The sequence below is a fragment of the Astatotilapia calliptera genome, chromosome 4, assembly GCF_900246225.1.
Source record: "Astatotilapia calliptera chromosome 4, fAstCal1.2, whole genome shotgun sequence".
Lineage (NCBI taxonomy): Eukaryota > Metazoa > Chordata > Actinopteri > Cichliformes > Cichlidae > Astatotilapia > Astatotilapia calliptera.
Window position 1 is genome coordinate 24,014,781 of NC_039305.1, and position 26,324 is coordinate 24,041,104.

Consider the following 26,324-nt stretch of genomic DNA (forward strand, 5'->3'; position numbering starts at 1 on the left):
AGGCGACTGTTGTTGTGATGTTGCTATAAAAGAAAACCTGTTCTAATGTTTGCTGCAAGCTGTTCAGGACATCTTGTCCCAGTTAACTCTATAATGATAAAATAAAAAAGAATAAATCCACCTTACTTACTGGACACAACAGCAGTCTCTGGAGTTTGTTTCCCTTCAGCTATAAAAATGATTTTGCCATGTTTATATTTTATTGGATTTGTGCCTTGAACGGATTAAACACCCTTTCATTACTTGCCTACACACGCCATGAGGAAGGAACTGAAAGCAAGCGGAAAGGGAGATTTCAGCATGTGGTTAACTCTGAACAATAGCAGAGAAAGAGGGCATTCTTTTTTCTAAAAGTCTCAGTCACTCGTGGTTTTCTGGAGGCCTGCGTGTAGTGCACTAAACAGAAAAGGAGGGAAAAGGTGGAAGAGGAGAGTTAGAAAACTTCTTGTTTTGGCCACTGCAAGGTAGCTCTCATGAAATGTGGCGGAAGATGACAGAGACAAGAGGGGATGAAGAATAGACGTGAAAGAAGGAAAGAGAGCAGAATTATTACTCTCTCTCTAACACACACACACAGACTCTCTCTCTCTCTCTCTCTCTCTCTCTCTCTCTCACACACACACACACACACACACACACACACACACACTCTCTCTCTCTCTCTCTCTCTCTCTCTCTCTCACACACACACACACACACTCCCAATCGATTAATTCCAGTCCTTGCTGATATTGAGGTTCCACTCCCAGGATAAGTAGACGTTCTTGTCATCATCAGTGAAGCAGGACTTGATCTGATACTGGCCACGGGACATCACGCCTTTAGTTGCCTCATCGATCGGGCAAAGAAACTCCTGCTCCCCTGCGCGTGGGCCGTAACTTCCTACCATGTACACCGCCTTGTTCACTGTGAAGAGACGCAAACAGAGCATGTAGCTCTCTAACAACCTTTTCTCTGATTCTAACAATCTATCTGTGCATTCAGTGCAAACATTTCAAAGGTGCCATTTTCACCCTTCTGTACTTTTATTTTTGTACAATATGTATGTGACATACAATATTTTGTTCATAAAAAATAGAAACACAAGTCCATTTCACTGACTGATGTTCAGTGTCTTTGTTGATGGATGTTTAGTTGCATTCAAACACAATATATGGACAATATGCAGAAGCTGCTCAGCCATGAAGCTCCCTGCACAAAGTTTTTGTGCTGATGTTAATGCCCGGGGAGGTTTGGATCTCTGCAGTCGCTGAGTCATCAGCGTGTTGGTTACCCCCATCGTTAACTCTACATAGTCTGACACTTTGTGGCTGAGTTGCTATGGTTACTTAATGGTTCCACTTTGCAATAATACCACTTTAGATGATCGTCACATATTTAGGAGGGATAGAATTTAATGAACTGACTTGGTGCACCATGCTTGAATTAAGTGAGCCCTTTAGAATTACCCATTTTTCAGAAATGTTTGTAAAGGCAGACTGCATGGCTAGATGCTTGATTTTACACACCTGTGGCAATAGGATCCACCTCTTAACTTGGATTCAAAGGTTAAGACGTGTGTTCCAGCACTTTTTTTCATGACTGAACTTACTTCTCACTCCTTTTCTGTAGGTCACTTGACGGTACTTCAGGCCAGAAACGATTTCTCTGTTCACCTGCAGACACACATCGTTTCAAACATGTTCATTAATTTGTGATTTCCTCTTTCCAGGCTGCCCCCACCCCCAAAAAAGAAATCAGTTCACACTGACTCAGTGAGCAAAAGGTAAGTGAGAGTGTCTAATTCACATAATGCATAATGCAGCATAAACCGATGTAAAAAAGAAATCTCCACACAACCTTAAGGATATCTTTGCTACATTAATGGAAACACATTTTTATGTGTTTTTTTATGTATTTTACAAAAGGAAAATGAAGTAATTAAAGAAAAAATACCAGACACGTAAACAAAATGTACATATCTGAGATTTGTAATCTTATGTGGACTAATTTAGTCCAGATCTTCTAACATGGGACACAAACAGAGATACTACAATTGCTCATCACTCACTATGCAAAGTGCCTTAAAACACAATTACCTTTTATTCAGATGAGACCACAGCTGGAAAAAACAGCTTCGTGTAATATGTAGCAGCATCCTTCCTCAGTCAATACATCCATCATTACAGTGCTTCTGCTACTGGATATTTACTGCTATCCAGCATCCTTTTGGCAAATTAAATAATTTTTTTCATAAGTAGCCCATAAGTAGTTTTTTTTAAGCAGATTTGTGTTGATTAGCTTGTATTTTATCCATTTCACAAAATGGGTTATAAGTTTCACTTTATTCGTTACATTTTAATGAGGTGAGAAAAAAAATACTAGTCTCAAGGAAAAAAGAGAGAAATTCTGGGATTGTCATTATTTCTACACATACCCTTACACACACATAAGGTCTGTGGGACCTTAAACATTCAATCAATGAAGTAAACCATCGTTAAATGTAACAGCAAACTGCAGTGATAATCTTTGCCCAGCAGGTGTCCTCGCAGCACAGCTGAGCTGCTCATTCCCTGAGCTGTTTGGCTATTCTACCCACCTCTACCTTTTCCTTCAGGGCAAGGTCTCTTGGGTCCTTCCTCAAGCCCAGTACTTCCACACATTCACACTTAGACATACACTGACCTATTTTCTAGGCTTACTTACTCTTTGCTTTTCAATAAAGATCCAGGTGATAGGGTGACTCGCTCCTGGTGATTCATTCAAATTACTTCTGTATCATAACAGCAATGTTTAGCTTTCATCTCCAGGTCAATAGTATTCCCCGCACTCTCAGACAATGAGACCTATGCAGGGTTATAGATGAGCTGGCTCCTGGTTGTCTTACAATCAGCTCCACCGAATTTTAAAAATGTGATAAACTACTATCCCTACTGACTCAAGGGAAGTTCAGCTAAACTACAATTGAGTTCTGACCTTTTCTTATTTCTGTGGCAAATAATTAATGAAGTTACCCTCTGGGGAATTCACTTGGTTTCAAAAACATTTTCATCACCTCAGGTGTTTATTGTGAATGTGACAGCTAAACGTTGAGGGGTTTATTTGTAACAGAGAAAAGAAGGAAGAGATTAGAGGTGTGAGGAAGTGTGGATGGCAGAGCATGAAGTGAAAAAGAAGAGAACAGGGAAGTGAGGCAAGAGAAAGGCAGGAAAGGATGATGATGCTGGGAAGAGGAGAGGAGAGTGTGGAGGCTGGGCGGGGTAGCATTTGAATGATTAAAGGAACATTATTAAAAGAGACAGAGGAAAGGAATTGAATTAAATCACTGCTATCATCAGGCTTATTAATATAACAAATAAACTAGGAGGAATTTGGTTTGTTACTGGTGTCATGATGAGCAAACATAACTAACTAGATATTTACTTTTTTCTTTACATTTACATATACACTGAACAAAAATATAAACGCAACACTTTTGTTTTTGCTCCCATTCCCCATGGGATGGACGTAGAGACCTCAAATTCATTCCAGATACACAATATAACCATCCCTCCCAAACAGTGGTCACAAATCAGTCCAAATGTGTGGTAGTGGGCACATCTGCTATATTGAGATAATCCATCCCACCTCACAGGTGTGCCACATCAGGATGCTGATCTGACATCATGAGTAGTGCACAGGTATACCTCAGACTGCCCACAACAAAAGGCCACCCTGGAATGTGCAGTTTTTTGCGCTATTGGGGGTCTGGGGACCCAGAACCGGTCAGTATCTGGTGTGACCACCATTTGCCTCATGCAGTGCAACACATCGTCGCATGGAGTCTATCAGATTGTCAATTGTGGCCTGTGGAATGTTGGTCCACTCCACTTCAATGGCTGTGCGAGGTTGTTGGATATTCGTGGGAACTGGTACACGCTGTCGTATACGCCGGTCAAGCACATCCCGAACATGCTCAATGGGTGACATGTCCGGTGAGTATGCTGGCCATGCAAGAACTGGGACATTCTCAGCTGCCATCTGCCCTGAACAATGTGAACCACGATTCATCCGTGAAGCGCACACCTCTCCAACGTGCCAGACGCCATCGAATGTGAGCATTTGCCCACACAAGTCTGTTACGGCGACGAGCTGGAGTCAGGTCAAGACCCCGATGAGGACGACGGGCATGCAGTTGAGCGTCCCTGAGACGGTTTCTGACAGTTTGTGCAGAAATTGTTTGGTTGTGCAAACCAATTGTTCCAGCAGCTGTCTGGGTGGCTGGTCTCAGACAATCTTGGAGGTGAACCTGCTGGATGTGGAGGTCCTGGGCTGGTGTGGTTACACGAGGTCTGCGGTTGTGAGGCCGGTTGGATGTGCTGCCATATTCTTTGAAACGCCTGTGGAGACGGCTTATGGTTGAGAAATGAACATTCAATGCACGGGCGACAGATCTGGTTGACATTCCTGCTGTCAGCATGCCAATTGCACGCTCCCTCATTGCTTGTGGCATCTGTGGCATTTTGCTGTGAGACAAAACTGCACATTCCAGGGTGGCCTTTTGTTGTGGGCAGTCTGAGGTACACCTGTGCACTACTCATGATGTCAGATCAGCATCCTGATGTGGCACACCTGTGAGGTGGGATGGATTATCTCAATATAGCAGATGTGCCCACTACCACACATTTGGACTGATTTGTGACCACTGTTTGGGAGGGATGGTTATATTGTGTATCTGGAATGAATTTGAGGTCTCTACGTCCATCCCATGGGGAATGGGAGCAAAAACAAAAGTGTTGCGTTTATATTTTTGTTCAGTGTAGAAAAAAAGTTCTGCATGCACTTGGCAATACGGAAACACATTCAAATAAAAATTTAATGTTCATTTGCAGCATTTATAGCAACGTTATCCTTTCAGGGGAATTTACAACATCGACACAATCATTAAAGTCACTTTCACACATACACCACAACTCCGAACTTAGCCTGCCGGCTATCTAGCACAAAACCTGTGTGAAGGCGCCAGTGGGAGAATATTTTGGTTATGTGTGCTGCCTCCACTAAACCACACAGAGGACTTCCAGTAGTACAAAAGCTACTGAAGTGGACAATTTCCCACAGTGTGAGAAGTGACAGCTGTGGAAAATTACCCTACCTGTTTCTGTCTCCTTATAATTTTACAGTACGAGATGTAGTCAGTTGTGCACGATATCCTTTGAACACAGTGTTCTCACTGTATCCTGTACTGTGGCTGACAGATACCTTGTCCCTTTGCAAAGACAAATTATAAATCAAAAAGACTTACAATATGTATTGATAGTCTTTGTGCATTAGAGTAAAACTGAGGAGAGGTCACTATGAGACTGATGCATGTCTTCAAATGTGGTTTATATGATGGAAACATATGAAAATGGAGCTGTTAGTGTCATATATGTCTGGGTAAACCATAATGGGCTTCCACAAAGAGGAACATTCAGCTAATGCAGTTAGAAGAGAAAATAGTTCAAGAGAGATAAAAGCCCAGAAAAAAAACATGAAACTGGAAGAGTTTGTTGAAGTGGAAAATCCCCCGAAAGCATTAAATGTGTAGCACAGTGCAGTGACAGAAAGGAAGCTAATGAAAGGGCTCCAGAGAAAAAGAAACTGACAAATCTTCCCTGAGAAATTATTGTGTGTATCCTTCCTTTGAGCCTCAGTGTGTCAGAGTGGATCACAACCTTGAGTGTGCTCCTCCAATGGCTCCACCTAAGTGACCTCTAATCCACTGCCAGCAAAGAATCAAGATGGACAGACTCTTCCAGTGAGCTGGCTGTATAAAAACGTCTTGGTGCAAACTGCCATATTCTGCAGTTCTGCCCTTGGCCTCTCAGTGTTCACGTAACAAAGACAGCTGATAACGTGAAAACTCCCACCGAGTCTTATTTCCACAGCATTAAAAGGGTTTCATCTCCAGCATGAAGCTTTACAAGCACTATAAAATTAAGCAGCACTGAAAAAGCCCATTAAAAAAAGATAATGGTCTGCTTTGATTTTGGTGGTTTGATTTTATAGCACGTGGTGGCTTACTCAGCACTGTGTCTCCCTTTCCACCTCTTAATCACTTCCAGTAGATACCTTCCCATCTGTTTGTTTCCACCCCTCTCTCTCTCACACACACACACACACACACACACACACACACACACACACTCACACTAAGGCTCGCCATCCTTAATATATCCTGTGTGACTGTATCTTTCCAACTTACCTTGAAGTGTATCTTTAGTCTGTATTTCACTCCCTCCTGTAAGGAGAAGCTCTTCTCCTTCAGAGCGATCAGGTCTCCTGCACAATCAACAACAAAGAAACAATAAAACATCCCTAATGGACCACATGACATGTATGACATCACTCACTCCACATGTAAAATGACTAGAAGGGTCACCCTCTTATTGCTTCTTACATATCCAGAAATGTAGCTTACTGACTTACACAGCAACTGGAGAATTGCACCATAATATGACCACCATGATATAATTGTTTAAAGAGGGATGCCAGTGAATTCCCAGAATTGTCTTCTCATGTTTTCTGCTAAATCGGAATGAGTAAATTTAAAAAGAAAATGTGCTTAAAGTTATAGTGCATAACATTTTCCCCTTGAGATGTTAGTAGATTGCAGATTGTCCCTCCCAATTAAAGCACATAATCCTAGCTATGGTAGCTGATGTAGGACAAACATGTTTTTGGCAGCCAAAACCAAAAAGATGTGCCCCATCACGGACACAGCTGGTTAGAGTGCTTCGCTACTTTTTTTACATGCTATATTTCAACATATTTTAATAAATCATGGAATAAAAAACACATATATAATCCATTAATGATTTTGCAATATTTAACACTATAACCCCAGAGTCACCATAAAATCTCTGAGTGTATTTAGCAAAGCTAAGTTTTGCCACTATCTGTGAAAGGCTGTCAGTCCACCGTTTACCTCAGCTATCAGTGCTAGAAGCGTCTATGTCTGTTTATTTGGGAGGATGCTGTAAAAGTTTGTGAAAGAAGTCAAAGAGTCAGCGCAGCTCACTTCTGACAAATGACAATAATATTGAGGTGAGTTGTTGAGAACTTTTCTGTCAGCAGGTGCTGCGGTTTTTGCCATAGTTAGCCAAACCAAGCTAACTTTTAGTTATAAAGCACTTTAGAATAGTACTTAACATTATACATTATACAATACAAAAACAACTCTCAGTCAAACACTGTGGCCAATCAAAACAAGTGGATTTTAAGAAGTGACTTAAAACAATTAGCCTCTGTTAGCATATGTTAGCCTCTGTTAGCATCTGTTACCTGCTGCTAGCTGGTATTAATGAAACTTTCTTGGAAGTCGATATAACTTTGTTGGACTCTGATGCTTAGTGAATAAACTATTATAGGATGTGAGAATATAATCAAGGAGAAAGTGCGATTTTAAGGACGCTCTATCCAAATATTATCAGGCATATTGTTAGCTTACTGTATAACTGGCTGGTATTGTATAACCTGTCAGTTGTAGGTTGACTGGAGGGAACATGGCACTTTCCATAAAATAACCTATGAAAACGCATCAATTTCTTGGAAGATGACTAATTTATGTACTGTGTTTTTTAAATTATGAAATAACCTGAAAAAAATTGCTGACTGTACCTTTAAAGGAACTCTGACATACTGGTTATTTATTGTTACTGGGTAAAACCAGTATGGTTTCTTTGTATAGTAAAAGTGTCTCAGTTGTGTGGTGTGGTTGAATGAGTTCATACTGCAGTGGTGGCAAAGCATCCTGGCCCATTGAAAAAGCACAGAGCAATCAGAAATGCATCCACTGCCTAATCACTTTATATGTCAATTTAAACCAAACCATCAGTCCTGAGTGCTTCCTAATGGACAAAGAGAAACAAAAGAGGAAGCAAAGGAGGAGGAGATGAAGGAGAGATAGAAGAATGGGGCAAATAAAAAAAACAGATAGCAGTGATATGATGCGAGGAAGAAGTGAGGCAGTCAGAGAATCAAAGCAAGACATCTTAAAAATCCACGTAGATGTACATTTAAATTCGCAATAAATAAATAAATATAAACGCCTAACTGTTCCTACAGTATGTGGTTATGTCTTAATTTTGACAATCTGCACATCCCCTTGTGGTTTGGGAGCTTCTTGTTGCTGCGAGATAAAGTCATCAGATAAAAACCAAACATGCCATTTACCTCGGTAGCTTCTCCATCTCTATTTCTGTCTCATTTCTTTGGACTCATCTCCCTCTCTGAACTGTAGCCTGTAACCCTCCCTCTCATATAACCTCCTTTCTACCTTCCTGTGCACCTCCTTCCTCTCCCTACTCTCGTCTCAGGAGACAGAGAGAAGAGAAAAGAAGCTGGCCACCCTTGGGAGCGTCTGACTGAGAAAATAGGTCAATGTGGAAAGCTGTCTACCTGTTCTCCCCCCCCTTCTCTCTTGCAAAAAAAACACAAGCAGGTATGAACACCAGCAAGTATGCATGCAAGGATACACACACACACACACACAAGCCTAAACCTTACACTTTGCACATATTGCACCAATGGCGATCACTGCTTGTTATTTTTTATGCCACAAAATCACAAATTTGTAATTTTCTTTGTCTAGTCAGTTTTAAGTAGTCATTCTGGTTGCTGACCTAATTCAAAGGTCAATTATAGAATTATATTCTGTAGCAGGGTTAATCATATCTATATCTTTTATTTAATAATAATAATACATGGATATTACAGCAGTGCTACATGAGCATCATACTATAGAGAAGCCTTCTACTTTTTTTATTCCACTCCATTAATCTAACAGCTACACGTGCTTGTGTCACATTCTTCAGACTAGTTATTCATTTAAAATTCATGCACACTTCATATTAAATATGATGCATTAGCGCACATTAAACTCACCAGCCGTATACAAAGCAGTCATTAGTAGTTAACAGCTGGGCGGATGTGTAGCGGCACAGCAGCGAGAAAAATGTCAAAACAGCTGCATAAGTTATGATTTTGACCCGATGCTGGTGCTGCATAAGAGTCAAAGGATCACACTGGGCTGACTTGAGAAACATCCACCCAGTGGTTGTTGATACATGTCAGTCAGGGCTATAATTGACTGATTACACCACTATCTGTTAACACTGCCTACACAATTATGCCTCTGTGTGTAGTCCAGGGTTCGTTTATCATTAGCAGCAAAGGTTATTCTGAATGGGTCAGTTCATCAAACACTTCCCACCTCATCATTCATTTTAGATGTTTTTTTCCAGTTATTTTAAAACTGCATTATCTAGAAAACCACTTTTTATGGTGAATTCCTGCTTCTCTGTGGAGGAGTGTAACCCAGGTTAATACAAAGTGATGGATTTCGAAAATTAACATTTTATTTATGGCGGCCAAAGATTATAATAATATATATAATTTTTTTTTTTTTTTAGTGTGTTTGTTTTAAAATAAATGGCCTAAATTTCATTCAGTGCCTGCTATTTACTGGGTGAAATTGGATTTGACATCAAGCAGTGCTATAAAAAATGTCTAAAAATGTTTTACCTTCATCCCTTAAAGCATTTTTATTAGCAAGCTAATGACAGTAGGGGCCTGAAATGTTGTTATTAAGAATTGCATTTTTGCCCTGGCACCTTTTCAAGCCAATGTGGCGAACATCTTCATCTTAAACGCAAAACATCTGCAGTTCAAGACCAGAAAGAGACACAATCTCAGCTTCACAGGTTCACAAGCTAGGACCCTCCTTGTGCTGGCCCCCAGCTTGGATAAATGGGGGGGTGGGGTTGTGTCATATAGGGTGTAAACGAGTCATCCCTTCAGAAATAAGGAGCCAGCTACTTAGCTAATAGATATGATAAGTATAAGATGTGACAATATGATAATTGTGGAGCACTCAAATCACAGAAAAACGAATCAGTAACACGTTGCAGAGCAAACATTCGGACATTAGACACCAGCTTGTGGTAAAAGTGCTCATCCTCTTTCACCTCTGTTTCATCCTCTGACGCTCAAACAGCTGAGGTAAAATATTCAGGCTAGCATCCAGTTCTTTTGAATAAATCATCATGTTTTCTGTTCACTCTCAGTCGACTTTATTATATGCATTACACATAAAGGATATACCCTTGAAGTATCACTGACATAAGACACACAGAATATAATAAATGTTGCAGAGGCTGCTTGGTGTCGAGTGTGTGTCTCAATAAATGCGCAGCAGCATGCACGCTCAGCAAAACAACCCCGGGAACATGAAAGTTTAACAAAGCCAGTGCTTGCATTTAGGACACCAAAGCACCAAATGTCAAAGTCACGGATATTGCTTTGTGCAGTGTGGCCACACAGAGTGCAATATGTGGTATACAATATATTAGAGCTTTAAGTTAGACTTTTCTACTTGGTTATAAGATATTTATTATTAAACATTATACTTTTCACAGGAAAAAAAAATCTCTATCTATATACCTGATAGTCTTGCTGCTATTTCCACTGAGACAAAAAAAACCCTTAAAAAGCTATTTTTGTGCAGAAACAATTGCATTTCTTGTGTTTCAGTGCATTAACACCCAGGCTCACTCAACTAATTAGAAATGACGAAAAAAAAAAATACAAAGAAGTGTCATTCAATTAAAACTGAAATGGATGGCAACAGTAAAGAGATGTTGATGACTGGCAGGATAAGTAGAAGATGGTTTATTCAAAATAAGAAACATTAAATAAGTGCATGTGAGCAAGAACGTGGTTTTCAATTCACGTTCTTTGATTTATATTATTCCTTTCATTTAGTTGTGATTAAACAAAATCAATGTTCAATACACAGGCCAGTTTTACCTAAAGCCCTTCCCCTTCCTGATTTTTTACTTTTTTGCATTTTTGTCACATATACATGTTTCATTTCGTCACACAAAGATAACCAGCATCAATGCAAAATGCAGTTTTTAAATAATGGATTCATTTATTGAAGGAAAAAGTTATCCAAACCTACATGGCCCTGTGTGATAAAGCGATTGCCCCCTAAACCTAATAACTGGTTTTGCCACCCCTAACAGGGAGAACTGTAATCAAGTGTTTCTGATAGAAGCCAATGAGTCTTTCAAATCACTGTGGAGGAATTTTGGCCCACTCTTCTTTGCAGAATTGTTTTAATTAAGACACATTGGAGGGTTTTTGAACATGAAGGTCATGCCAAAGCATCTCAGTCAGATTAGAATCCTAACGCTGACTGGGATGCTCAAAGATCTTCATTTTGTTTTGGGTGTTTTTTTAGCCTTAGGACATGAACAGAAGGCCAGACATTCTCCTACAGGATTTTGAAAAAGATGAAAAAGAGTTTTCACATGACTGTATATGATCCTGTTAGAATAGAATAATATATTACATAATGTAACTGGACCAGAGAGCAAAGTCTGCTTTCCACCCACCTTGTTGTTGTGACAGAGACTGGGTACTTTGATATACGAGATAAATTTCACACCCTCTGGGTGAATGAAGGGACGGCTATGATTTCAGATGTTAAGGTTAGGATGTGGACCCAAGTAACCTTGCCAAAAGTGAAAGGTCCCTGATGGGATGACCAGTCAAGCGTGCAGTCAGGCTGAGTGTCTGCTTTCTCTTCTCCCCACACACTGTCAGGTCAGTAAACTCTACTATTGTGCAATATCACCCTACATTTTTTCCAACCCTCTCCATTTCTGTAACATCAATACACACACACACACACATATACACACACAGACACACACACGCGCGCGCGTGCGTATACAAACACAGCCTAGAGTGCAAAATGGGATCTCTAATGCATCCACTGAAGTGGTTTTAGCTATCTGACTGCAACATGATACCAGCATGGCTTATAGTGTTATTATACTGCAGCTACTCTGTAGAGTCATGCTTTCGCCAATCTCTCTTCTTCTTTTTAGTTCAAAACATGAACATGAATATCTCAAAGATTAAATACTGATATATCCACTGGTCCTCCTTACTATCAAAATGAATCAGAATCAGTCATTTGGTACATTAAAAAATGTTGAAGTGTTGGATAGTTCAAAGATTTTTTTCAATCCAGCAGTGTGCACTCAAATGCCATATTTGAACTCATTTCTGGTATATAGTTACATTTCACAATAACAAAAGCATGTGGAAAAATGAAATTTTACCATGAAATTCTTAGTCACAAAGATAAAGAAAAGGTTATATAATGCTAAAATTCCACAGCAATCATCCAACATTTGTCCAAAGTTTACACAGATGGAGATAAAATGACCCGGGTTTTACATTATGAACGGAAATTTTTTTTTTTTATAGTACAGTTTGTCATATTTACTCAATCCAGCGTGGAAGTTGAATGAAAATGTCTTTTTTTCTATTGTTGTAACTTTGATCTTGAAAAATATTCCAAGTGGTTTATTTTACAGTGCTGTGAAACTGAAATAAGCATGATTCCGAATTATTGTCATTGAGTGACTTTTTTTTATTAGTGCTGGACTATATTATATTAATATATTATTAACTAGCCAGTTATCAGACATTTTTTGATGCATTTGTCCCAAATTACAGATCCTGATTCATTTTGATGGCAAGAAAGATCAATGAAGATGGTTTTGAGGTATTCATTCAATTCAATTCAATTTTGTTTATACAGCGCCAAATCAAAACAAGAGTCGCCTCAAGGCGCTTTATATTGTAAGGTAGACCCTACAATAATACAGAGAAAAACCCAACAATCACATGACCCCCTATGAGCAAGCGCTTTGGCGACAGTGGGAAAGAAAAACTCCCTTTTAACAGGAAGAAACCTCCGGATGAACCAGGATCAGGGAGTGACGGCCATCTGCTGCGACCGGTTGGGGTGAGAGAAAGAAGACAGGATAAAAGACTGCAACATGTTCAAACATTTCCACAGCAAAAAAAACCAACAAAATTGAAAGGGGGTCTTTGGACCATTTTTCAAAACAAATATAACTTTAAAAGTATTTGATATATAAAGCTAAAAATTTCACAGCATTCATTATATATGTTCAATCTTTGCATTATAAACATTTTTATGCAAATCTGCAAACGTTCTCGAAATCGACAGATTTGGGATGGAATGAATAAAGCAAGGCCTCCATTATCAGTTATTAAGGTTTTTTTTGTCCGCTTGCTATGATGATGAGCATAAATGTTATTGTAACAAAAGCTTTCAGAGCAGTGCTTGAATTAAATAATTTTTTAGGAACCTTTACTCCCCGAGTCTTCACTTGTATTGAAATGGTTCTCCAGATATTTCCAGAGGTTTGAATTCCACTTCTATGGAGAAGTACAGGAATTATGACCTGGTAAACACAGTATCCTGCATTTTCCATAATTTGCGTTATTACCACTCATTAAAGCCTGTTTCCCTGACAAACTCATACATATTCCACACCTGCAGGTTGTCATAAAGGTTTCCACAGCCCACGCTGAAATAAACTCATGACTCACTATGACATCACCTTAGCCCCACACTTCATTCAGCTCCTGCAAGGCCACAGTAGACATTAAACAGCTTTAGTCATTGGATAGCTGAGTCTATCTGAACATCTTGTACATAATCAATGCCGTGTCCTTTAAAAATCTTTGCCACTTTGTAATGCAGTGTTTCTGTTAATGGGCAGCTTAGCCCAAGATTACTCCAATGGTTTTCATTTTGAAAACTTTAGATGTGGAAACATAGCATGCTCTTCAAGCTCCATACAGTCCAGCAGAGCCTTTTACTCTGAAACAAGTGCTCCTAGATGCTTTTCATCGCTCTGCATTTGTATTAGTGGGAACTGCACAGTACAAAATCAGCATTGCCTAGCAACCAGGTGACCTTTCTTATTAGCTGTGTGTGAATGTGCATGTATGAGTGACTGTGATTGTAACAGGCAGGGAAATCCTCACATCAGGGTGGGAAAGCGAACCGGCATGCACTTAAATACAGCGCATGCATATCAGACTTGTGAATACACACACACACACACACACACACACACACACACACACACACACACACACACACACACACACACAGATGTCTCTTATAGGAAGTGACATACACTTACAATTACCATTCAACACATGCACACACTGTAATTAAATATGAGAAAGATCACTCTCTGTCCTTAGTTTGCCACAGGGAGAAAAAAAAAAAGAGTATGTCCACTAAGCAAACATCTAGCTGTCTCCCCTCTCTCGAGCACTGGCACACCCACTGCAGTCTTACTGCACAAAAAATGCAGCACAGTGGGATGGGATGCCTTGCTTCAGGGCAAAGCACTAAACTGTTTAAGTGAACAGCAACACCATATCGTATCCACAGCTGGACAAGGTTAGAGAGAAAAAGTAGTTTAGTGAAGAAGTGACAAAACAGAGGCACTGGGTACCTGTCAGGTCCATAGTAATTGGTTCAGGTGCGTCATCGCACAGCAGGGTCAATCTGGTCACCTTGACATTAGGACCAGAGGCGTCTGAAGAGGAGAAACAGTCCATTATTGCAGAATTCAAGTACCTGCTTGGCTTTTGTTTGTTCAGTTTTCATCTTTTCTTTTTTTCCTGATTGACTGAGCTCCACATCATGAACAGTAGCAGGGAAAATGAACAAGCTGGCCACATTAGATATCACTTATTTGATCTGTAATCAGAGGCTGGCCATTGCACTAATGCTGGAGTATCAAAAGGCATCTTAAAATACAGTATCTAACATTTAGAAGCACTAGAAAAACATGTTGTCCCAAGCTTGTATTTAGAGATAGTTTCGGTATTCAGCATACAGCTTCTCTTCGAAGATAAAGTCATCTCCCCTCTCTTTGCTGCTTTTCCATTGTCTCATTATAGCCTTTCTTACAGAATTCAATGCTACTAAGCTGTAGATGAGGTGGTGCTGAGTTACAGCAGTGAGGGAGTCAGAGCTGTACTGATATCAGCTGCCATAACACTGGCTGCTGGGTTAGAGATGCTGAGACAAGCAGGTCCGTAGGAAGTGTGTGTGTGTGTATGTGCAGGTTTGTGCATCACAAATTGTTGTTGTAAGTGGATAGTATTAAAGTATAAAGCTGCAGTAAGACTGGGCACCAGCGTGATTCATGAATCTTCCTCTTCCACGGCCAAAGAATAAACACACACCAACCTGCCATCATTGCTTCTGGCCCCAGCAGGGTCTGCTTGTACTTCACCAGACTCTCATCATCCTTGTCCAGCTCTTGAATCTCCTGCAGGGACTTTTGAGCTGGAGGGTTGTAGTTGAGATTTCGCTCATCATCTTCCTCCTCGATGGGCAAGTCATTCTTTTCAGCAATCAGACCTTTGAGAAAGAAGAAAGAATATCATATTACAGATGCACATTTTCTTGCAGTTTGCAGGCTGGGTGGGACCAGTGTTTATATCATGTACATTTCCACCCCCACTTACTCACTGTCATCATCATGTTTTTTTTTTTTTTTCATATTTAAACCATTAACACTAAAAAAGGCTGTTTTTAAAAAGTGAATATTGTTACACTTCACACCTTTGGACTATTAATGTTTAGATGTGTTTACTTGCAGTTGCACTACATTAGCAGGATTAAAAATTCAAATTCAAATTTTATTTGTCACGTACACAGTCATACACAGTACGATATGCAGTGAAATGCTTGGACAACTGCTCGTGACCTAAAGAAAACAAAAAAGGAAAAGGCTATGAATAAGATAGGAAATAAATATGAAAAATTAAAAAGAGTAAATTTTACTAGGAAGGAATAAAATATAAATTAAAGTTAAAAAGGAAATAACTGTACAACACAAATTAGAATGAAGGGTAAATTTAACTGGGAAAGAATAAGATAAAATATATAAATTAAAGTTGAAAATAAAATAACTGTACAACAAAATACACAATATAGAACTATATAAGAATGTATGAAGAAATATAAATAAATATATACACAATAACAGCAGCTGTACAAGTATTAACTGGAAATGAAGAATATAATGTCCAGTGTTGTGCAATCCACATTATGTCTTCTGCAGTGCAAATATGCTTAAAGTGATTTAAGTGATGAAGTGAAAACAATGTCCAGAATGTCCAGTGTGTGTGTAAGAACTGTATGTGTGGGTCAGTACTGTGTGGTGGTGTGATTGAGAGACCGTATTAGCACAAACTAGCTGCTATATATTTTCTAGCTGAGTATTTCATCCATTTATTTTGGAAGCTTGTTTCTGCTACTAAAAAAAACAAACATTGCCATGTCAAAATTTTAACTTATTAGATTTTAACCTCCTAGGACCTGGCGTCCACATATGTGACATTTTAGGTTGTCTAAATTTTGTCTAAATTTGGCCTGATATCCACTTACGAGGACATTATACTGCCACTGTTCTAACAGAATTTAAAATCAGTGGCCTCTTATTTGGATCTCATTTTTCTCAGAAACAAAAATGAGGTAAAAAAAAAAAAAAAAAAAATCAGGTAATTCTTTGTTTTTACATTCATCAGGTCCAAATCACCCCAAATAGCAAAGGGAAATTAAAAATGCATGTCATAAAAGAGTTCGGGTCTTAGGAGGTTAAAATTATTTTGTTAATTTCAAGTCATTTTCCCAGAAAGTTTACATTAGTAAGTTGAAATTTTTACTTGTGGATGGGGAAAAATGTTTTTCCTTCTTTCAGTTGCAGAAACAAGCTTACATATAGCCTTTTATTTGTCTCATATTGTAGAGCATACTGTTCACATGCTATCCACATACTGAATAGCAACAAACAAACAGAGCAATGGTAGCGGTAGCAAGCTAAACACAATCTCAGTTGTGATTACAATTTTCAAAACTTGACACAGATGAGCACTTCTGAAACATTTGTAGTGTAAAACGCAATGCTGTCCATGGCAACACATCTAATCTGAAGAAACGCCTGGTCAAGTACAAAATAAATAAAAGCTAAAGGGTGTATTGTATTTGGTAACCTGGTAGCCAAATGTTAGCTAATGTTAGCATGCCTCCTTCCAACTTTTAAGAAGTTGAACCCACAGCACATGATGATGAAGAAATGTTTATTCATGCACTGACATGTTGTCCAGGGAGTCTAATAAGCTGTTATCAGAAATATGTGTGGTTAACATTTTTACATTAGCGGCACTGAAATTTCTTATTAGCATGCTAGTTACGCTAAACATGTTAACCATATGTGAGATAGTATGCCTAAAACCTAAGTATACAGTAAGCAATAGTTGTCTAAGATTACTATTTAATACTGTTGTACGCAAACACTGTGACAATGGCATCAACATCACTGACATTATCAGACAATATGGAATTACTTTGTAAGCAAAAATTTGCACTCTATCATTCTAAAACAAGTAAAGTACCAATAAACAAGTAATTAGTACTAAATTCCAAGTACTGGTACAGGTATCAAATGTGAAACGTACTCAGCCCTTAATTACCGACCTACAAAATACCTTAGGTTTGACAAGCACCTGTATACTATCAAGAAGCCAGTTAAAACTGTCTGCCTGACAGTCATCTAATTGCAAGTAAGGAGAACAACCCTGTCAGCAACTTTCCTCTGCAGTAAATATTTCTGTTATATTTCTCAGGCAACACAGGCAGGATTGCTTCATGTCAGCTATATGATGCCTTTTACTCCACATAAGTCTGCTGGCTGCATCCATCCGGAGTTTGATTTCATCAGGGATTTTGATTCAATACTGAAATTTACAGACATTCGATAATGTGTTCTGCAAGCCAAAATTTCATTTCAGCATCTCCATCTCATGTGCACCTCCAGAGAGCGATGCTTGCAGGCCGGAATAGTTATATAAATGAAAGGATGTGACCAGATAATGCCACATACATGAAAGCTTGTCAGCACTGGCTCATATTTACAGGGATGTACAAAACGTCTAAAACAGGTTGTAGAATTTTGTACATTAGATATCAATTAATTAATTTTTTTTAAGTTTAGTTTATTTTTACATAGGGACACATGTGTTATATGAACCAGGCAACACCCCACAACAAAACTAGATTGCCTGTCGCTAGTTAGGTATTTATAACAACGTTTCAGTTTAATTTTTAAATTTTTAAATTATCCCAATCAGGCTCTAGGTTTGAAGGCAAAAAATTCCACATACAAATACTCCGAACACAGAATATTGTTTGACAAACAAGAGGCAACTTGCCTTTACAACTACTATATCATGCTACTAGTTACTAAGCCCAGAACTTTCACAGTAACCACAAAGTCCCTGAGCTCATTTATGTATAAACATTTATGTATAAACTTTAGATTAGTGAATGTGATAAAATGATCAGAACTTAAAAGTTTCTAAAGCACTTTACACCCTTTTTCTCTCTTGTTAATGCAGGTGAATCATCAGAATGAGCCCTGATGAACTGATTTCATGTAGCTCCCGGGCAAAGCAGTGTGCAGGTTGTGAAACTTTTCTGGGCTGAGAAGGGCAAGAAAAGCCCCGATGGCATTACGGGCCTGTTGTCAGTCACTGATGACTACAAGCCTGTAGTTCTTAAATCTCCTATATCAGTGCATACAAATCTGAATGTGTTCCAGCTTGCCTGTAGGTCAGGCAGGATTTTCATGATGTATTGGGCACTCTACTAAATATGATTCTGGCACATTTAGAGGGTGCAAAAACCTTTGCACCCTTTTTTAATTTAATTCTTCTTCAGCTTATATTTCTATTTGAGACCTGTGAGGATTCATATCATTGATCCTGACTTGATATGTTGGTTATAGCATGTGATGGTTGATGGCATTTTATCCAATCTTCTCTAATCTTCTTTCCTCCACTGGACCACCACAGGAACATGTTCTTTTGATGATTTTGTTTGTGCTCTATACTAATGAGTGTGAAAGCCAGGTACCATATTCTTAAGTAGGGAGTGCAATTGTCCTTCTTGGACTTATCAAAAACTATGGAGATGATCGTGGATTTTAGGAAGAAGCCTATAACCACCTCCCCTGTGGTGATAAAGGATACATGTGTGGAGTCTGAACTGATTATAAGCTGGACTTTGAGCTGGATGCTGTAGCCTGCTAGTGCATATACTTTTATCACAAGCTTTTCTTTTTCATGTCAACAGCACTTTTATGAGACATTCTTTGGTCGCGGGTCACTGAACCTAAAAAACAAAAACAGACTTCAAGCTACGTACAATGTGCAGCAAACTTGCAGATGTGACCCTGAAAGACCTTCCTTGCCTGTGCAAGGTTAGGACACTGACTGCCTGATGAGCGCACTGGATTTATTTATGTTCTGCTACTAATTGTGACTAAAGGGTTTCCCAGCGATTGAGTGTGTTGCTCACTAACAACTACTTTTGATCATAAGGTGATTGCACAGGTTGCCTGATAGAGGCAACCTTGCAAACAGTTCCAGTTTGATTTGGACTGACTGCAGTCACTCTCAGAGATTGTTGAAGGTTTCCACATAATTGCTGCCTAAGTTATAAATGCAGACAGATTGCCAACCTATTGCCATCAGTCTGAATGAGTCTTTGTCAATGAGCACATCTTGGGGGAATTGGCTCAGTTTTCTTCCAGCTGGTTATAATCTGGTTATGTTCCTGTAGAGCAGGAAGGTTGCTGAGTACAAATGTAATAGCTAAATGTGAATTTCTGTCCATGTAGAGAGCAATCGATGGGTGATTTTCAATGATTTATTTCAGTAAATTGCTCTATAATCAGAAACACGCTGCATTTAATGGCGAACTTGAGCCCATTCAATGACAGACTGATAGCAAACTGACTTCATCTTATGGCAAAATTAATGACAGGTTTTAGAGACAGTGTTGGTGTATTTGATCTCATTTTGCAGCAAATAAATAACTGAACTGGCATCATTTTTATTGGATACTCAGATATTGGCAACTGGCATAATTTGGAGTTGAAGAAAATGGTTTAAATTACAATCGCAGTCATATCGCATAGTCAGTGAAGTATTCTGATAATATTGATCATATTGCTGGGTGCCTGTTTAGTCCACCTCTACAAGCCCCTCCTTATCAAAGGATTTAAGTTGCCTCTGTGTGGCTGCAGATAACATATGGCAAAGTGCAAATATATACAAATATACTCAAAAACCTATACATCCCAGCTGACATTTGTCTTTTGAATGAATCCCTGTATTCTTAATGTTGCATTGCCTTTTTATTGCATTTTGTTTGATGGTTATGTGATTTCTGCTGATTGTACAAAAAAATTAATTTCCCCTTTAGATTGATACAGATATCCTTGATCCTTTGTAACCACTTTACAAAGAATAATGTAGCTTTGAAGACAATAAAACATTTTCTCATTAATGGACAAACGTTTTATTCATGCTGCTTATATTTCATCACAGCCCATCAGTCATATTGGACATGCTGGAATAAAATCTCTCTCTCTCTTGTTTTAAAAAATTACATTTTATGATTGAAGTTAGCAGCACATTCTTTCTAACTTCCACCCCCCACACACACAAACATACTGAGACAGAAGAAAGATAATTTCTTACATAGAGACATAACACGGTTAGAGACACAGATGAACAATGCATACCTCTAGACCCCAATTATATGTAGAAGAGAAAACGCACACAAACTGTGCCACGCACATCTATTTAGTGCCCAGTAACAGCCCCGTGTAATAACCTCTGGTTCTGTTTTTACTGTTCATAATGAGATGACACAGTGTACATCACCCCAGAGCTGTGTGTAGAGGTAATTGGATGATATGGGGGAGTACACAAACGCACTTGCTTACACACAAAACACAGAGATGCACGCAAACTGAGCGGTACCTGTGCACTGTCCTTTGAATGCGTGTCTGTTACTTACAGTAGCACCCCACCCAGTCAGGGCCAAACACGGCTGCCTTCACCTATTACCATGGCAACACTTTCAACTCTGCTTTCAGTGACATCATCCTTAAAGTGCATCTTTTTTATATGACCATATATACAGCAAGAGAGCCATCGTGAATCAGCTTTAATACTGCACATATGTTTGTAAAACGAGATGTTTAATGGTTATATTCTTTTCCTGAACCCATGTTAAGTTATTGCTAGACAGCTAATTCCCTATCATCACTTACCACACTAATGTTAATAGTTATGGAGCACTAAAAGCAATGATCTTGACTTGACACATGATTTCTTCATTTGTAGTTAGTCATCGTTGTTTAATTAAGCGAGTAAGTAATAAGCCATCCATTTGCTGTACCCACTTATCCTTTTAACAGTGTCACAGGGGGCTGGAGGCAATCCCAGTTGACACTGAATGAGTGGACAGACAGCCAGTCAGTCACAGGCCTGACACACACACACACACACACACACACACACACACACACACACACACACACACAGACAAAGAACCGGTCATGTTTATATTGACAGGAAAATTAAACTGCAAAGACAACCCACGCAGGGACGAGAACAACATAAAGTTTACACACACAGGCCGCTGTTGGCCTATTGGCTTGTAATGAGGCTAGAAACAGCTGCCACAAAGCACCACAGGTGACTTTAGGCACATCAAAACATTTTATCTAAATGTGCCACTAAAAATTCAGTCATTACACTTTTCATTGTAAGAAAGTTTACTCACAAGGTCAAACTCAAGAGTAACTGCCATGCTTTTAAATAACTGGCAACATCAATTAGTACAATTTCTTACTTCCCAAAACCGCCAAGAGCTTTTCCTGGATTTTAACATTAAATATGCATATACTGTGAAGCATTATAGACTAGGACAGCAACAGTCGCCAACACTAACACAGAAGTGGAGTTCTCAAAACTACAGTTCCTTAAATGTCTATTTCAGGCTGAAGTCAAACTCCCATGTTAAGATGCCCAACCTTGGAATAAAAAACAAGCACAGAGCCTAGTCCAATACCAGATTTGGATTAAATTACCTTGGTTCTTTTTATATAACACTGCCTTTTAAAATGTGCTAAGGCCTGAAGATATGCATTATTAGGGACATGGCCTCTTTGACCTACTTGTGGAGCCGGTACCTGTGTCACCTCTAATTTAAAGTTAATTTGACTCACTGAACTAGAACTCGTGGCTGTGTTTGTGCCTACAGGAGTATTTTAATACAATTATGTATGGGACAGTGGCGCGGCTGCCCCTCTGTTGGTCTTCCTTGGTCTCTTGTGTTCTGGGGGCCTCTGGATATCTGGGGCCTGGATCTCCTCCATACCTGCTTCATACCCTGGAGGACGGGGCTATGGCTCCCCACACTCCCTAGCAGATCGTTACATGGAGAAACCTTTGGAATGCAAGCATGCTGATCCACACAGGTATGCACACAGGTGTACACACGGGTATTCACAGACGCGGACTACACCTTTCTTGGCTGCTGCCTCAAAGCACATTGTGCGCTGTCTATCTTGCGTGCTGCACAATATCGTTTATTATTTAGTATCTACTGTTATCTACTGCTAGCTAGTTTATTGTGATGGTGCCGTTTTTTTTATTATGTTGCTCTTTGTTGTTTGCTTTCTCTTCTGTTTTTTTTCTCCATACAGGTGATCCAGGTGTTTTTTTTGTTTGTTTGTTTGTTTGTTTTCTTTCTTCCCCCCCTTCTCACCGTCTCTTCTCCCCTTTGGTTTTCTTTCTCTCCCTCTCTTTCTTTCATTCTTTCTCCCTGTCCTATCCCCCAGTCATGTCTGTCCCGTTTGTAGCAACTGAAAATAAAATAAATTCCTAATTATAATAAAGGTCAATCAAATGGACCAATATGGCAAGGCCATGATGATCCACTTGGTAAAATAAATCCGCTTGGCATCTTTCTTGGCCTTAAGACAACAATTCTGATGGCTAAAGATCCAAACGGGACACACAAAAAAATAAAAATAAAAATAATAATAATAATACAATTATGTAACAAATAATGAACCTTAGCTTGGTTAATTAACAGACCCTTCAATCTTTTAATGATGTAGTTTGATCTAGTTACTTATTAGCATATAACAGTGGTATGACTTTTACAGATTAAAAATTATGGTTATGTGTTTTTCTTCATTTAAATTTTTACTAGTGACTGATTTTATTTTCAGCAGAACCCGGACCAGCTTATCTAGCACTACTGTCTCTCAATAGTCTCCCACCAAAGATAACAGATTTATTCACAATGCATGTGCTCAACCGGACAAAGCTGTCCTCCCTTTAATAGAAAACTGACATATTTCTTTGTCTCCAAGTCAAGCAGAGTTAAACCTGTTTCCAGAGACAATAGCTGCATGTGCCACAAGATGGCAATAGTTTAAAGGATGAATGCAAAAAGGAAGATTTATGGCACAAACCTTTGAGATGCAAGGAGAGCGACTGCTTTCACTTTAGTACGCTTTAATGATTTCTATTTTTAAATTCACTAGGCAAGTATGTCTTGCCTTGCTTGCCCTGGCCAAACACAGCTGGCATACGGTTTGTACCATAGATGCAACTGGCTAACTAGCTGAGGTAAGTTAACTTAGCTGTCCATATTTAATCTAAATATAGTCATTTCTGACCCCCAAACAATGATTTTCATCATCATTCAGTGAGACTAAGCAAACTTTCTAGTTGAAGAGTGTTTTATTTTAATACAATACCTAAGTAAATCATTTTACATTGTTGGTAAAAATCTCTCTTACTTGCATAGTTACATTTAAAATCATGTGGCATGTAATATATGGATGGTTCATGTCTTCATGAATGATTCAGCCACCTGTATTTACATATGAAACCCTGCAGTACAAGCAGTACGTGAGTGTGTACGTGCTCGTACATTAACACACACTGCGAGGCAAACGTGTTTCTGAGCTGCTATTTAAACCAGTTTCCTCTCTGACATCTGAGAGCTCCTCTTTGATCTCCAGACTGCTGACCTGTCACACTAACTGAATCAATTACCATTTATTTTAAAAAGCAGGATATAGTCCACAGTGAAACAGCCTGAGTGTTTTAACATGGATTCCTTTTGAAGTTGTAGCATTTGATGGAAACTTGTCAAGCTTAGCAAAATATCTCCTCTGTTTGAACAGGTTACATTTTGACATAGGTTATATTAAATCTGTCCCAGTTAATCTGGTTCCTTATGGTGACATTGCTGCAAAATACATAGATGCAAAGTTTTCTAAAGATAAAAATCTTACAGAAAGAAAAGCTCTGTTTTTGTCCAAAAGTGATTCAGAAGCTTCATTAAATCTAAACATGCAGAGCTATAAACTTCCCATATTGTGTGAATCAGAGTGTGTCCATGTGGTCCTCCAACTGTCTCAGCCCCCATCTGTGAAGTGATATTTACTGGTGGATTTTCTTTGATGCTCATAAAACTGCATCATTAACCCACTTGCTTTCCAAACTATCGTCAGCTTCACTGAACATACTCGCTGCTAAACGCTACAAGTTAGAACCAGCCCTTTAAAATAAATATTAAAATCACAGATTTTGGTGTATCGAATGTATGTTTTCAGTTTGTTTTTGTCTTGTTTTTTAGAAAAAGGATGAAGAGAGTGCTTCAAAGAAACAAAAGATACTCATCACCCCTAAAATGAACTTTATTGCTATTCCACAGAGTAGGTATTTATTATTCATGTGAATTTCTAGGTGCCTCTAGCTACAGTCTGAGAAACAGAAATTGATACTTAAGTCACTCTGTCATTATTTATTTTCTTCGTTTTTATTTAAATAAATGCAAATTTCAGTTTTTAAAATGCAAAAACCCAGCAGTCAAATCGCAAAGTTTAATAGTGTTTAAAGGAAGAATTAAAGCCTTGCATATGTAAGTAGAATCACAAGACACATCTGCCGGCATTTACAGCTAAACCAACATGTTTAGTGAAAGTCAACACAGCAATCTGTTTGGCGGAGGAGAGGGGGCTTCAGGGGAAGGAGGATACAGAGAGGACTGAACACATGAGAGCTGAAATGTATACTAATGGAGGCATGAGTCACAAACATGAGTGCACGCATTAAAGTTGTTCTTTCATTGGTTCCTTGGTGATGCATGTCTACCAAATCTACAGTATAGTTGATATACTTCGGATAATTTTTTAAAGGTTTAGCAGAAATTAATAGCAATAAAAACAATTAGAAACATTACTTCTCAGCTGATTTAACATGACAGCGTCAGGTTTCTCTGTGAGTGACTTTGTGTTTCTGACATCTGGTTTCAAGATGCCAAACTCTGGGCTTCCAAACTAATAATGGGTGATGTGGCAACCTCCATTTATGTCAAACATATGGCCAGAGGGCCAGAACTGGCCTGCTGAAGACCCCAATCACACTGGACTGCTTTGGAAAACGTGAAGAAGAGCAAATATTTTTGACTTTTAATTCCATTTTCATAAGGTTTACAACTTTTCCTATCAATAAAAACCTCCTTGAAGGCCATTTATACTAAACCAAAGTAACTAAATAGTAAATAAACAATAACATGAGAAGAGTTCCTGTTTTTCACTATGTAGAATAATGTAGTAGAAATGTGTAATTTTTATAGTGAGTCCTCAGTAGAATTTTTTTAAACCACACATCTGTTACTTACAGTGCTAACAGATTTCTTCCATTTACTACACCAGCATTTCTTTATCATGTAGAAAAACTGAAACTTACTGTGGAAACGTTTTTTTCTTATAAAAAGATATGTGAGCGATTAAATGCGTAGTAAAACATCTTTACACTGACAGAAGGGGGAGTTTCACTGGTCTGACCCACTTAAGGTCTAAGTGGGTTGAATACGGCCTGCGATATAAAATATTTCCAGTTTTTAGTTTTAGCTTAGCTATTCTTAAAAAGCTGCAGGCTGGAGTGGATTGTGGACAAATGAGCTGTTCATCTACACAATGGAGGCTCTGGGATGAAAATCCAGGTTAAAAAAATAAATCTTCTTTTGATATTTATTTAAAATAACATATCGCAAATGGAGCATTGTCTTGTAAATGGAAAAGGAACCTTATTGTGAGTAATCAAAGTTTCACGTCCACGACGTTCCTGCGTCTGTTTGCATAATTGCTTCCTGTCTGCCCCCTCATCTCTTAACCCAGATAACTGTTCACTGTGTCAGAAACACACTTATTCTTCTTTGTGTGTTCGATGTACGTCTGTGACAGAGCGTGTGTGCCCTCAGTGTTGATGTGCTGGGGGGGTCTATAGTCCTTTGAGACACTCTGTCACTGCTCTGTTCTAATACTATAACGAGACCTCTGGGATGCACACGCAGACTTATATACAAAAAGACACACATAGCTGAAAATAAAAAGGAAGCTTACAGGCCTCTGCACAGCCAGTAACAGCTATAATATGACTGAAAAAGGCTGTAAAAGCATATCAGGAGACTGTGCAGGCAGGGTTTGTTTCCATCTGTGGAGCTGCTGGCAGAGTGT

The 26,324-nt window shown here is 38.9% G+C and overlaps 1 protein-coding gene across 1 annotated transcript in view; it reads right to left on the minus strand.

Annotated features, from left to right (window-relative positions):
* Positions 1–658: 658 nt before the first annotated feature.
* Positions 659–26,324, minus strand: part of arhgdig (Rho GDP dissociation inhibitor (GDI) gamma) — a 31,116-nt gene continuing 5,450 nt past the window's right edge. Inside the window, exons 2-6 of the mRNA XM_026165641.1 lie at positions 15,107–15,280; positions 14,364–14,447; positions 6,206–6,282; positions 1,592–1,655; positions 659–906 (exon numbers count right to left, since the gene is read on the minus strand). Of these exons, the coding sequence (XP_026021426.1) occupies positions 710–906; positions 1,592–1,655; positions 6,206–6,282; positions 14,364–14,447; positions 15,107–15,280 (596 nt within the window). The 3' untranslated portion in view covers positions 659–709. The remainder of the gene's footprint in view (positions 907–1,591; positions 1,656–6,205; positions 6,283–14,363; positions 14,448–15,106; positions 15,281–26,324) is intronic.